Source organism: Falco peregrinus, chromosome 5, assembly GCF_023634155.1.
Source record: "Falco peregrinus isolate bFalPer1 chromosome 5, bFalPer1.pri, whole genome shotgun sequence".
Classification (NCBI taxonomy): Eukaryota; Metazoa; Chordata; class Aves; order Falconiformes; family Falconidae; genus Falco; species Falco peregrinus.
This window is the reverse complement of record NC_073725.1, coordinates 68,842,008-68,855,731: the sequence shown is the minus strand read 5'-3', so window position 1 is coordinate 68,855,731 and position 13,724 is coordinate 68,842,008. Positions and strand designations below refer to the sequence as shown.

At 51.3% G+C, this 13,724-nt stretch overlaps 2 protein-coding genes across 4 annotated transcripts in view; one reads left to right on the top strand and one right to left on the bottom strand.

Moving 5' to 3' along the window:
- The window catches only part of DAZAP1 (DAZ associated protein 1), a 26,709-nt gene extending 17,949 nt beyond the window's left edge, over nucleotides 1-8,760 (bottom strand). The window contains exons 1-5 of one of the 3 annotated variants that reach the window (XM_055805984.1): nucleotides 8,628-8,760; nucleotides 2,485-2,525; nucleotides 1,853-2,019; nucleotides 1,480-1,545; nucleotides 739-849 (exon numbers count right to left, since the gene is read on the bottom strand). In XM_055805984.1, coding sequence (XP_055661959.1) covers nucleotides 739-849; nucleotides 1,480-1,545; nucleotides 1,853-2,019; nucleotides 2,485-2,525; nucleotides 8,628-8,659 — 417 coding nt within the window. In that variant the 5' untranslated portion in view covers nucleotides 8,660-8,760. Of the gene's footprint in view, nucleotides 1-738; nucleotides 853-1,479; nucleotides 1,546-1,852; nucleotides 2,020-2,484; nucleotides 2,526-8,627 lie in introns of those variants that run through there. The other 2 variants (XM_055805985.1, XM_027791637.2) reach the window with 2 other exon arrangements.
- Nucleotides 8,615-13,724, top strand: GAMT (guanidinoacetate N-methyltransferase). Its single transcript, XM_055805987.1, has 7 exons — nucleotides 8,615-8,731; nucleotides 10,487-10,683; nucleotides 11,277-11,422; nucleotides 11,503-11,566; nucleotides 11,964-12,031; nucleotides 12,464-12,574; nucleotides 12,919-13,724. The coding sequence occupies exons 1-7, from the start codon at nucleotides 8,658-8,660 to the stop codon at nucleotides 13,057-13,059; spliced, it is 801 nt and encodes a 266-aa protein (XP_055661962.1). The 5' UTR covers nucleotides 8,615-8,657; the 3' UTR covers nucleotides 13,060-13,724.

Sequence of the window (13,724 nt, the reverse complement as noted above, 5' to 3'; positions counted from 1 at the left end):
TTGAAGCTTCTCACAGTTACTCACAGCTGAATTCACTAATTTAGTTCAATAGTTTACCATCTTAAAGAGGCAATGATAGTTGTGATAAATGGGTATTAAAATTAAACCGAAAAAAAATCAGAAAATATAGTCATTTCAGTCTAAGGTTACAAACTGAATTAAAAACAGGTGCATAACATGAGTAGTAGTTTGTCTCTAGAACAGAGGTTCTAGGGACAAAAGAACTCATTTGATTCCAGATGATGACTCAAAAGCAACTACTGTTACCAAAATAATGGCAAGAGACTGCAGAAATTAACCTATCTGTACAGGTAGTCAAAGACTAGGATCTTGGAACATACTCGCTGTTCCCAAAAGATAAAAATTCAACAACAATTTTTTAATCACCAAGCTGTAAGTTATCAATTGAAAAAGAGAAAAAATTATTCTTAAGCCAACTCAGCTCAGGTGTTTTTGCAAGATGGGACAGAATAATGCATCAGGTAGACTTAAACAAGAGGAGACAGAAGCAGCAAAGTCAGTTATGTATCGAAGCAACAGGTTTTTGACAAACGCAAGATACATTTCGAGATGATGAATGTTTACTACACTTTATCACAAAATGCTTCAGTATGTCCTTACAGCAGTTTGTCTAAATTAATCCAAAATTTGAAAGCTTGACAAAATCTGAGAAAAGGCAGCGGGGAAGGAAAGCATCTTGCAACCAACTGATAACTGCCATCATGCTGAATGACTCACCACTCCGAATTTCTTGAAGTATTCCCTGAGCTCTGTCTCACCACAGTTATGAGGAATCCCACCAACAAAAATTTTATTTGATTTATTGTTATCACTCCTGGATCCTTTCTGCTAAATCAAGGAGGAAAAAAATTCAGTCAGAAGGACAATAAAGTTGACTACTTCTATCATTTAACACTTAAACATCAACAATAGTCTCTTGCAAGTTGAGGGGGAGCCATGTCCAGGCTCGAAGTCTCCCAGTCATTAAAACGAACCAACTGCATGTTGAGAGCTCAGAAATCTAGTGTTTGCAGTTTTAACCCCGTCTCAGTTTCCTGATCTTCTGGAGAACAATGGGCTGTGTTCTGATGTCATTTACTGATTTAATAATGAAATCATATTAACCTGCAGGGTGTGAAGTAGGCTGGAAGAAAGCATCAGTCCTGCGAGTGTACTTCCACTTGTTTCAAGATCTGAGGAACTCAACTAAAAACACTGCTAAGAGCTTAAGAAAATACCACACCCACAAACCAAGTCTGACACAAACACAAAATGTTTGTTAACACTGTATTGTACATGGAGTCTTACCATGGAAATCTAAGTAAAAGACAATTTTCAGAAATAAAATTTACACTCGAGGCCTGCATACCAACTCCTGATCTTAAAGCATGGATATAATCCAAGGGAGTTCAATTAAGCTGCTAGGAGGTAAGCCGAAACTTGGAAAACAGGCAGGATACACCAAGTATCTTTCCTTACCCATCCTTCCTTCGGTCGTGTCCTTTCTGGTTGCATCCCCCTAGGTGTACATGGCTTTGGATCAATCTGGAAGAAGTTCCAGTTTGGTCAGATCTCAGTGTGCAGAATATGGTTCTAAAACAATGGCAGCTGACACAGCACTGCTGAAATCCAGCTCCTCAGATCAAAGCTACTGTCAATATATCACTTCTACAACGTGACACAAATAATTGAGTTAAAGCTGTCTTACAATAAATAATTAAAACAAACAACCACGTAACTTGTACACTATCCAGTCTGCAAATAAGCAGCCAGAATTTAAAACAGATCTCTAAAGCAGTCTGGAGCAGAAAGTTCTGAAGCAGAAAAAATAAAAACCACAAAAGCAACTTACATTTCGGCCATCTAACGTATGAGGTCTACTGGCCAGTACTGTTCCCACACAGTTGGGATCTTTAAATTTGACAAATCCAAATCCTCGAGACTGGTTTGTTGTTTTGTCTTTCATTATTACACAGTCTACAACTTCTCCATATTGGGAGAAGTAGCTACGAAGAGTTTCTGTTAAAAAACAAAAAGCATGTATTAAACAGAACCAGATAAGAACTTTAGGCTGTGTTTGCAATTATGAGGCAAAAGATAAGCCAACAGCTAAACAAATTCAAACTCATCTTCTGAAAACTATTACATTTTACTTCCTCTAAACAAATGGTATATAATGGTTTATTTCTACCCATGCAGAAGGAAAGCAGTATCGTAGGCAAAGCAACGATCAAAAATTGTCATCTTCCGAGGATTGACAAAAACTTCAGTACCAAACACTGATTGAAAATATAAACCCAAAAGTGATGAACACATATTTGAACTCTCTCCACAGAAAATATTATGCATTAATAGAAGAAGGCGGCAGTACAACCTCATGCAAACCTTCCTACCACAGTACTGTCTGTTGAAAAGCTATGTGTCTGTACATTGTTTTGCTGCTCACAAAGGCCTGGCTCAACGACTGTAGAATACATAGCTTACCTTGCGTCGTACTCCAGTCCAAGCCACCCACAAACAGTTTTCTGCAAATGAAGCATACAGCAGTTTTAGGATGCTACACAACAGATGCTTCCATCTTATTTAAGACAGATGTCAGCTAATTCTGAAGAGGTCTGGCAGTACTGAGGCCTCCAAAAGATACTACAAAGTCCGTTCCTCACCAGTATCCACTATTCTTTGTGACAGCTACTTTCCGTTTCACGAAGATTCACATAAAACTGAAGCATCTGTTCTGTGTCCCACAAGCATGAACAGAGATTGTAAGCTTACTACAGGAACACATTTTATTATTTTATGCAAAGAGAGGACAAAAATATCAGAAAAGCCCAGGTTCCTCCAAACTTCTTATCTCCAGATACTTGAGAAGGGAGCATTGCTTTGAGAAATCATTACAATGGCCAGAAGGCAAAAAACCAACACAGAACATAACAGTAAGTACATTTACCTGCTCTTTTGGGGCAGAAAGGAGTTCTAGCATGGAACACCTCATAGTTCAGGAAAGTATTTGGAATTTGAAAAGTTATCCAAGAACACAGTTATAAAGTCATTCTACCTGGTTAACCCCCACCCTCGAAGTTAAAAGGGGATGTTTGGACTCCTGTCAAGGACTGGATCATCAGCTCTATGTTACTTACAGAACTCTGAGAACCAGAAGAAAACAGCTGCAGGGTCCGTGTAGTTCCAATTTAAGGATGAAAACAAAATCCAAAACTTCTGAGATAAAGCAAACTGACAGAAAGCCAGACATCCTAGTTTAAATACCCAAGCCTGTTCCATCAACTGCTCTAATCCCAGACCAAGGATCAAGAGATGTATATAGTCTTGCATTAGGCCTCCAAAACCAAGACAGAAGAACAGCTGGGCTCTCCTACATCCATTTGCTACCTAACACTGAATGTTACCAGAAAGATAACTGACATTCAAAATTAGTTTAAAAAGTTTTCTACAAAAATACATTCGCAACACAGCTGCTGCAGCTCTTTCTAACACATACTGTAGCAAAAGTAACACCAGACTGAAGTTTGCACACTTCATGTTACTATCCCCTACATCAACAGATACTACCAAATGAAAAAGAATGCCAGCAGTTCAAGTTATTTAATACTGACTTACAAATAAGCAGCAACATAAGTGCGCCTGTCCTGGGATGATGTGGCTAACTTTCACATGCCAGAAAGTCAAAGCCCAATGGGAATCGCAGCTAAAAGAAACAGACTCCACGGGAGGGAACATTGAACTACATGCAATGGTCGGATTCAGGCATCACTTGAAATTTCTGTACTTGTTCTCTAGCTGCATAATTGGGTAAAACAGAAAGCGGATCAAAAAAGCTTAAGTCGGCCCTCAGGGTTCCTTGTGTTCTCAAAGTACTGTCCTGGTAAAGAAAAGTCCTTAAACTGCTGATTAAAACAAACATAAAACCTTCATCCATTCCTTTTATGTGCTACTCCCTTGCTCACCTAGAAAGATGAGTCAGAATCGCTTTTGTCTACCATTATCTTCTAGTTCAGTGAAAGCAAAAGTAGAACTACCAGGTTCAAGTCTAAGATAGAAGGCAAACTCATAGGGCAAGAACTAAATAACAGAGAAGCACTAATTCAGCAATTAGTTGTGAAATCATTTTACAATCTAGTTTAGAGATATCTCCAAATAGATGAGAAAGTCATGGCTAAAACCCAAACTAAACTCCATGCTTAAAACCGAAGACAAGTCCGAATCAACTCATCTTCTAGAAGAGCATCCAAATCCGTACCATTTCGTGTTAGAGCACACCGAAGTAGCTGGGTAAGTGCACAAAGAGGAGCAGGAAGATGAGACAGACTGCCTGCTTTGCAACTCTTTATCAATGTTATTGTGTTACAAAACTTCCATGCAAAGTAATTTACTCTGTAATTAAAGGTTAGTTCAAAGCCACCTCAACATTTGGCCCTTTTCAGCAAGAAGCACCAACTCAAAAGGTCTTCTGTTAATAGTTTTATGGGTCTGCACAGACAAGTGCTGGGAATAGTGTAGCTTTGGAGGATGCCCTCTGTTTCTCTTATCAGTCCCTGAAGAGAGGAACCATACTCTGTTTTGTCTTCTACTCGCCCTCAGACATATCCTAATACAGCTGAGCTGAGGCTGGGAATTGGTGCACCTTCACTTCAACGGGGAAAGTTGAAATTCTCCTTAAAAAAAAATAAACTAAAACTTCCTTTCACCCGCTTTTTTCAGGAGCAGCTAACTGCAGTAAGAAAACCGCCCCATCACCACTACCACCTCCCCAGTCAGTAAGCTGTGCTAGCACACAGGGAGCATCAGTGAAAGGAAAGCCTCGCAACAAGAAGGTCCTGCACAGCAGGACAGCTTGCAGATGCAACCAGCAGTCCCCTCCCGATTCATTTCTCTGTGATATGGCACCATGTCCTGTCCCTTATACAACAGCCAACAGTGACTAAACCAATCCCAAGAGTGCAGGTGTACTACATGTGAAAACAAGGGGTGACTAAATTCAGTATTACACAGCACCTACAAGTCTTGTTCCATCCAGGCAAATTTTATTCCTAAATCACTAGTTGAGAGGTGATATAAGCTTTGACTTTAAGAAAAAAGACCAACTGTTAAGCACAGATCAAAGCATCTTCTTCAGCAGGCTAGAAAATAACTGAACTGGTAATAGGCAAAGAAAGTACAGCCCTCACAGTACTGCAGAAGACAGCAGTTGCATCTGTTCTTGCATTATGATAATGCATCTGATAATAGCACAAGCAGGACATTACATCCATTATCAAACCTCTCTGAAAGCAGGCCTGTTTTCTACTTGCATGTTTCATGATGATGAAGTTTTTCTCAAGGGTAGGAAAACCCCCACCTCCCTCCGCTGGCCAAGAGCTCACTCCCAGCAGCAGTTCAAGGAGCTTATTCAACACCAGCCAGTTTTTAGCAACAGGTCATTTTCCAGTAACAGCCAAATTTCACCCAACAGTTGTCAGCACACTCAGACTCCCTGGTAGCTTCCACAACTGTTGCTTTACATTGCGCCTCCACACGAATCTGTGTGCTCTTACTTTTCCTAAAAATAACAGCACAAGAAAGTTCTGTAAGGAAGTGACTTTATTTCCTAATAGCAAAGAAAAAAATAACTGATCTAATGTTATATTCCAATTAAAAGTTTTGATGTAGCCCGTGACTGTGTGTTAGCTACATTTTCTAGGCCAACCACATTTGGGATTGTTTTATTTTATTTTTTAACTAAATTTGATAGAGTGGTATGTAAGATCAATCTATGTAAGATCAATCTAAAATACTAGCTGCATTCTGACAAAACATCAAGTTGTCTGCAGGGACAGAGGACTCCCCACAGTTAAGGTCATTGAAACCTTCCAGTGCCATCATTAATTATTTGTAGTCACCCTACATACATTTAAACCAAAAAAAAGTTGGGTTGCCTAAGGTCAACTACAGCAGCTGTATGTAAATACATGGCTCCTATTTATATGCACACTATAGAATGCCAAAAGCCAGGACTACCCTGCCTTTAACTCCTCCAGGGACTGGTTTGAACACACTGAGCAAATGCAAGAATTAACTATTCCCTACCTAACACAAAAATCTAGATGCAGCATTGTACTGGACGAGCAGCTGTCAGATGCAAAACAGCTGTATGAGGTAACACGAGGTGAGTGTTCATTTCCCTGAATGAACAACTTGCATCATCAGCCCGCTGGTAAGGTCTTACATATGCTGCCTCCCAGAAGTTTTTGTTCCAACAGTTTATGGGCTGGTGGTTATTAAAATCATGCTATCAGTTTCAGCCTGCTGAGATCACTGTCCTCATACCTATTTGCACCACCCTCAAAAATGCACACCTCAAAAGCGCTAGGTATTTATAGACCATAGTGTTAGAAGGATGCTGTAGTCCACACCCAACAGAATGTAAAGCAATTCCCCAGCACAAGCCTGGTGAAAACACAAAACACTAGCCCGTTTCTTTCGGCAAGTCTGTCTTTCCACCGCGAGCTGTGCAACGGTGTGCACAGTACACCAGCCTGTGAAAGGCATCAGCAGACAGAGCACACCTGAGGCAGCAGCAGCAGTATTCCTCACAGCGCTTGGATCAGGAGCAGGAAGCAGAATAATGACTCTTCAGAAGCTGCAGTACGTATAAGTTTTAACCAAGTTTCACGAAGCCACATGTTCCACTTCAGCTATTTCCTGACGAAATTTCACTTGCTAATTTACTCTTTTCTCCCATAAATGTTATCCATCACTGAAGCAGATAATCCCAGAATTAGTAAAAAAAGCATGCACAGGTATTTTAAAAGTGCTGAAACTCAACAAAAGCACAAACTCTTTGCCTACATAAAATAATCCGGCAGTTTGATTAGCATCTATCATTTCTCTTAGTGCAGTCCCAGTCATCTACATGCTGCTGGACAGAAGGATCTCAAGCTCAGCACCTCTCCTTCACCCAAAATAGTCCCAAGTCCTAATTACAGCAAATAACACTCGCAAAGCCCTACCTACTCATACCAACATGACTGCAAGGCCTATGGCCTTTGTATTTTTTCTTCACTTAAAATCTGTCTAGAAAAGCGGTTAAATTTGTAACTTCCTATTAACACTTGCATCTCACAACAGCTTTCAAAACAGAACTTCCTTCACCCAACCATAGGCGGCTGCTGACCAAAACAGAGTTCATTCTGTGCTTTCACCTTTCCATTCGAGCACTTTTGGAGGAGGAAAAAAAAGCAAATTACTGTTTCTGATTAAAATCCAAGCCTTTCAGATCCAGTTAAACCTCAGAAGGATCAGTCTGCAACTGGGACAGTGCCCTGTGACAGCCAGTCCTGTTCAGCATGAAAGCTGACAATATTTCCCTAAGTCACTTGCAGCCTGCAAGAACAGCAGCACACAGAAGTCTGCTCATCAGGTCTTTCCTAAGGCACTAGACAGTGACTAAGGCCCAGGACCAAATAAAAACACTTTCAGAGCAAATCCCACATATTTAAACATGCCTTGTGCAATATGTGTGTTCATAGCAGCATGTCCTGTTCAAAACAGTTACCCTGCCTCTCCTATTTTTAAGACTGTACAAATTAAGAATGCGCACAGTCAATAAGCGGCTTACTACACGCTGGAGACAGGACAAGAACGATGACTGGTTCACATCTGCTCTAGTTTCCAAAAAGGTGATCAGTTATGACGTGCATATTCGATGCCAAAACTTGTAGCGGAAGCGGAGCAGACAACCTTTTTATTTTATTTTTGCCGTTTTCAGGTCTAACGTGCCAAGCCTGCAGTCTCCTAATTGAAATGCCACTGGGCACTGAAGTATTATGTACTTCAGTGCCCAGTAGATAATGTGCAGAAGAAATCTGTAATACTGAACACATCTCCGAAGGATTAGAGCCATCAGTTTGAAGAAGCCAAAAAAAAAAAAAAAAAAATCTCTGGAGAGGCTCTGGAAAACCCGACTGAAGCGCAGCTTGCAGCTAGCGGGTGGCATCCGCCAGCAGAGGAGAAGTTTGGAGGGCAGCTACCCGCAGCGCAAGGGCTCCCCTGCAGCACGGGGGAGGGAGGCGAGGGGTGAGCGGTGGCCCCCGGCTGCCGCCTTTGTCCTGCCGCCCCCCCGCCCATCCGTCTCCCCCCCCCCCCCCCCACCTCGCCAGGAACCCCGGCCCCACCGGGGACACGCGGGGCAGCACCGATGAGCCCCCGGTACAAAGTCCCCGGGGGTTCACCACCCCTTCCCGTCGTTAGCCAGGGGAGAAGGGGCGGGGGGGGGGGGGGGGGGGCCTGTGCACCCCCCCGGCGCGGGGCGGCGGGCTCCCGGGAGCGCGCGGGAAGCGCCGCGGGTGACCTTGGGCCGTGCGCACCTGCCGCCGCAGCCCGGCGCGGGCCGGTCACGTGACGGGGGGGGCAGCCTCCCGGCCCGCAGGGGCCCAGCATGGCGGACGGGCCCGGCGGCGGACACCGGCCAGGACGGGACTTCCCCCCCACACACACACACACCCCACCACCTCTCCCCGCACGGCGGGAGCCCCGGCGCGACCCGCGCCTCAGGGTGCAGGGAAGGGGGGGAGGGGCCGGACCCCCGCCGCTCCCCCGGCCCGGCGCCTCCTCAGGCGGCCGCCCCCCCTTACCCGATCTCGTCGGCGCCTCCCACGCTGTTCATGGCGGCGGCTCCTCGGCGGTATCCGGGGCCGCGCCCGGCTCCTCTCTCCGGCGGCGGCGGCACCAGCGGCAGGTCGTGAGGCTGCGGGCGGACTCTCCTCGCCGGTCCGACAGTCCCCCGTTCCCCCCCCCCCCCCCACGCTCCCGAGCTGCGCAACGGCCGCCCCCGGCCCGGCCCCCCCGCCGCGCGCTCGCGCTCCCTCAGCGCCGCCAACCGCCGCTGCGCGCGCACCTGCCCTCGCTACGGGGTCTCCGGGGCCGCGCCCAGGGAGGGGCGGGGGCGGGGCGGCGCGCGGGGGCCGACGGGAAGGGCAGTCCTCCCGCAGCACGTGCGGCCGCCGTGCCTGGCGCCGCGCGGGTGGGGGGCGGGGCCCACGGGCACGGCACGGCCCCCCCGGCACGGATCGGTGCCTGGCCCAGCGCCCCGGCAGCCCCCCGGTGCCCGCCCTGCCCCCCCGCAGCGCAGCCCCGTGCGCGGGGGGGAAGGATGGAGCACGGCGCTGTGCGTGGCCTGGTGCGTGGCGCAGCGCGGAGCTTGGCGCTGTGCGGAGCCCGGAGTGGGGCACAGCACCCCGAGCAGCCCTGCAGCACGGCACGGCGTGGGGCACAGCACCGGGCGCGGCCCTAGTGCATGGCACGGCGTGGGGCACAGCACGGCGTGAGGCACAGCACAGTGCATGGCCTTAGTGCATGGCATGGTGTGGGCACAGCACCATGCACGGCCCTAGTGCACAGCACAGCATGGGCCAGAGCCCTGTGCATGGCCCTGGAGCGCAGCCAGCCCCAGTGTGCATGGCCCTGGAGCGCAGCACGGCCCCAGTGTGCATGGCCCTGGAGCGCAGCACAGCCCCAGTGTGCATGGCCCTGGAGCGCAGCACGGCCCCAGTGTGCATGGCCCTGGAGCGCAGCACGGCCCCGATGTGCATGGCCCTGGAGCGCAGCACGGCCCCAATGTGCATGGCCCTGGAGCGCAGCACGGCCCCAGTGTGCATGGCCCTGGAGCGCAGCACGGCCCCAGTGCACGGCCCTGGAGTGCAGCACAGCCACAGTGCATGGCCCTGGAGCACAGCACGGCCCCAGTGTGCATGGCTCTGGTGTGCAGCACAGCACAAGTGCATGGCCCTGGCATGCAGCATGGCCCCGTTGCGTGGCCCAGGAGCGCAGCACAGCCACAGTGTATGTCCCTGGAGCACAGCACAGCCACAGTGCATGGCCCTGGAGCACAGCACAGCCACAGTGCATGGCCCTGGAGCACAGCACAGCCACAGTGTATGTCCCTGGAGCACAGCACAGCCACAGTGCATGGCCCTGGAGCGCAGCATGGCCCCAGTGCACAGCACTGCGACAGTGCATGGCTCTGGAGCACAGCACCAGTTGGGGCACAGCACAGTGCGTAGCCCTCAGGGCAAAGCCCTTGACCAGTGTCGCACTGATCCAGCCCAGCTCCACCATGCAATGCTGCTCATTCCTGCCCCGAGCACGCGCAGCACGGCACACGGTGCCACCAGGAGCGGGGCTTTTACCTCCCCCCACCCCACACACACACCCCCGCCCCCCCAGTTTAGCCCCATCGCATCGTGGGGCACCAGCCACTCCTGCCTGGCCATGCCTACAGAGACAGCTGTGCTGGTGGCTGCGAAGGCCTGGCAGCCCCTACCCCACCCCCCCTGCTCCTGCTAAGGGATCCCCTCCCCACCAAGGGCCCCAGCCTGCCCTGCACACTCAGCACTTTCCCAGTCCTGGCTATTTAAAGCCAGCCAAGCCCCCAGTGCCCTTTCCCTCCCCCGGCACCGCTGAGCCCAAGGGTGGACTTTCCCCCCTGCAGCAGCAGTGGCATGGCCATGAGCACCCAGGCAGCAGCGGGACGGATCTTTGTGGAGGGCGAGGATTGCCGGGCAGCCTGGCGGGAGGCAGCAGCCACCTACGATGGGCCTGACACCCACCTGGAGATCCTGGGGAAGCCAGTGATGGAGCGCTGGGAGACCCCCTACATGCACTCGCTGGCAGCCGTGGCTGCGTCGAGGGGTAACGGGGACCCCGCGGGCTCAGGGCTGTGCCATGGGGTGTAACTGAGTTGTGGGGGGAGGGCAGCTTTCCCACCAGTGAACAAAGTCGGGGATAATGTTGCTGCCAGGGGACGCTGCTGCATGCACCCCACTCACCACCAGTGTTCCCCACGCAGTGATGGTGGCAGTGGGGCCGCAGTGGCACTTAGGCTTGTGTGTCGGGGTGACACGTTCCCCAGCTGCTGCTTTTCGGGCTCCATTTCCCGCATGCGGGCGAGGGAGGGTTTGCACGGCTGGGAGCAGTGGCTTGTTCCCGCTGCAGCTGTCCAGGGAGGGGGGCGGTGGTGGCAAAGGGCTGCTGCAGGGTGCACCAGGGAGGTGGTGGGTGATGGGGACACGGGGCTGCTCCCACCTTCTCACTGCGGTGTGGGCAGTGCCACGCTTTCCCATCCTGTGCTAAAAAAAAACCCAATTCATGGAAAGAGAGGGGTGGCATTTGGGGCTGAGGCACAGAAAAAACAGAGATCTGCATTTGCTGGGCTTGCACTGGCCGCCTGGCATCTCTGGGGAGGCACAGCCCCCCACCCCCCCCAGCTGCCTTCTTGTCCCCAGGTGGCCGTGTGCTGGAGGTGGGCTTCGGCATGGCCATCGCCGCCACCAAGGTGGAGGAGTTTGACATCGAGGAGCACTGGATCATTGAGTGCAATGAGGGAGTTTTCCAGCGGCTGGAGGAATGGGCCAAGACGCAGCCGCACAAGGTGCGGGGAGGGCTGTGCCGGTGCCCAGCGCCCGCGGGCACATGCCGCTGGGCCTCACCGCTCTGCCCTCCTGCCTGCAGGTCGTGCCCCTCAAGGGGCTGTGGGAGGAGGTGGTGCCAACGCTGCCGGACGGGCACTTCATGGGTGAGCTGAGCCCAGCGGGACTGGGACCGGGGCAGTGGGGTGGGAGCCCCCACAGCAGAGCTTGGGGTGCAGGCGCCCCAGGGAAGAAAGGTCCTGGCATGTCCCTGCACCGTGGGAGCTGGGGGGGATGCAACTCGGCCAGGGTGCAGGTGAGCACCCGGCCCAGCTCCCTCCCACAGCAGTGGGGATGTGGATGGGCTGCAGCTGGGGGCCCCCGGGAGCAGCATCTCGTCCTGGGGAGCAGCACATCGCTGCCTTCCGAGGTTCAGTGACATGGGGTGCAAACTGAAATAAGAAAAAAATAGTTACAGGCCATGAAGGGGCATGTCACCCCCGGCACGTGAGCCCCACTGGTGCCTCAGTGGTCGCTCGCAGCTAACGAATGGTTCCTGGGCAGGGATCCTGTATGACACTTACCCGCTGTCGGAGGAGACCTGGCACACGCATCAGTTCAACTTCATCAAGGTAGTATGCCGGGGTGCAGCACCCACACCTCCCCCTGCCCTTTGCAAGGGGTCACAGCCCCCACTCGGGTGGGTTTGGGGGCACACAGGGCAGGGAGGAGAATTTGGGACCTCAGGAGTCAAAAGCTGGAGCTGAGCGTTGCTCTGCAGCCCTCGCCGTCCCCAGCACCCTCCCTGCCACCCGGGATTTAGTGGCCTCTGGAACAACCCAATGTCCCCATTGATGTCCCCAGCGCAACAGTGGCATTGGCAGCACCTTTGGTCTGCGCGGTCACAGCCGTCTGGAGGGGAGCAGTGGGAGGGCACAGAGGGCTGGGGCAACATCCAGCTCTGCAGGGACAAGCGAGAGCTTGAAGGGGGGTGAGGCAGAGACTGGGTGCTGTGCGCAAGGGTGCTGGGTGCTGAGCCAGCTCCCCCTCAATTCCCATTGCAGGACCATGCCTTCCGCTTGCTGCAGCCCGGGGGGATCCTCACCTACTGCAACCTGACCTCCTGGGGGGAGCTGCTGAAGACCAAGTACACCGACATCGAGCAGATGTTTGAGGTGAGCGTCGTTCCCTGGGCTGGGGGACGGGGGCTGGCACCCCCAGCCCAAGCTGGAGTTCCCAGACTCACCACATCAGCCTGCACACATTCGTCCGACACCATGGCCACGGAGCAGCACGAGCCAGACGACTTTGTGGCTGTTTTAACTCCCCCGTCACGCTGGGGCTCAGCCTTTCAGGGAAGGTCAGAGGGTTTTTGCCCACAGCAGCCCAAGACGGGGGTCCCTGCAGCTGGCTGCTTGCACTGTCCTGTGTACCTGCAGGCTGGGGCTCCACAGTATCTCCACTCGCATCCAGGCAGCTCAAACTATTGCTGCTCCTTTCCCTCCCTCCTCTCTTATAGGAGACCCAGGTAGAGCACCTGGTGGAAGCCGGGTTCAAGAAGGAGAACATCAGCCTGAAGGTGATGGACCTGGTCTCCCCCAAGGACTGCAGGTACTACTCCTTCCACAAGATGGTCACCCCCATCATCGTGAAGCACTGAGGGTGCTGGCAGCCTGGCACCATCCCTTGGGGCTGCCCCAAAGCCACAGGAAGCAAACACTAAAGGAGGAGAGGCTAGTATGTGCACTGCAAGGAGGAGAAAAGCTCTCGTCTCCTTTGATGCTAATAAGAGAAGATTGGAGCTGATTTATCTGGAGGCAGGAGATGGCTGGAAGCTTGGGATGGAAGTGCTGGGTCTCCAGGGACCTCTGGACAAAAGGACTCCCTGCCCCACCTCGGATGTCAGCCACAGCTCCCCACCCTGGCGGGGTGTCTGCTGGGCTCTGTGGGGGAGGGTCCCACCCTGCGTCTGTCCCCGAGGCCAAGTTTCCACTCAAGACTTGCCCTCGTCTCCAAATACCTCAATTAAGCTGCAATTCCAGAGCATGGCTCAGAGCCTTTAGCCAAAGGGGTTCGAGGACGGAGACCTTTCCTCTAAACACTGGATCATGTTTAGAAATCATGGGGTGGCTTTCCACACACATGCCAAATAATCTAAACCAGCATTTCGGCTGCTCCTGCAGCAACTCCCCTGTGAAGTTTCCCAACGCTTTTGGCTAGTTCTGATCCCAATAACCTCCTTGCAGTTCAACAGCACATAAATGACATTTCTTCTGTCTACCCTGAGCAGATAAAATCCATTAAAAAAAAGAATGAAATACACAA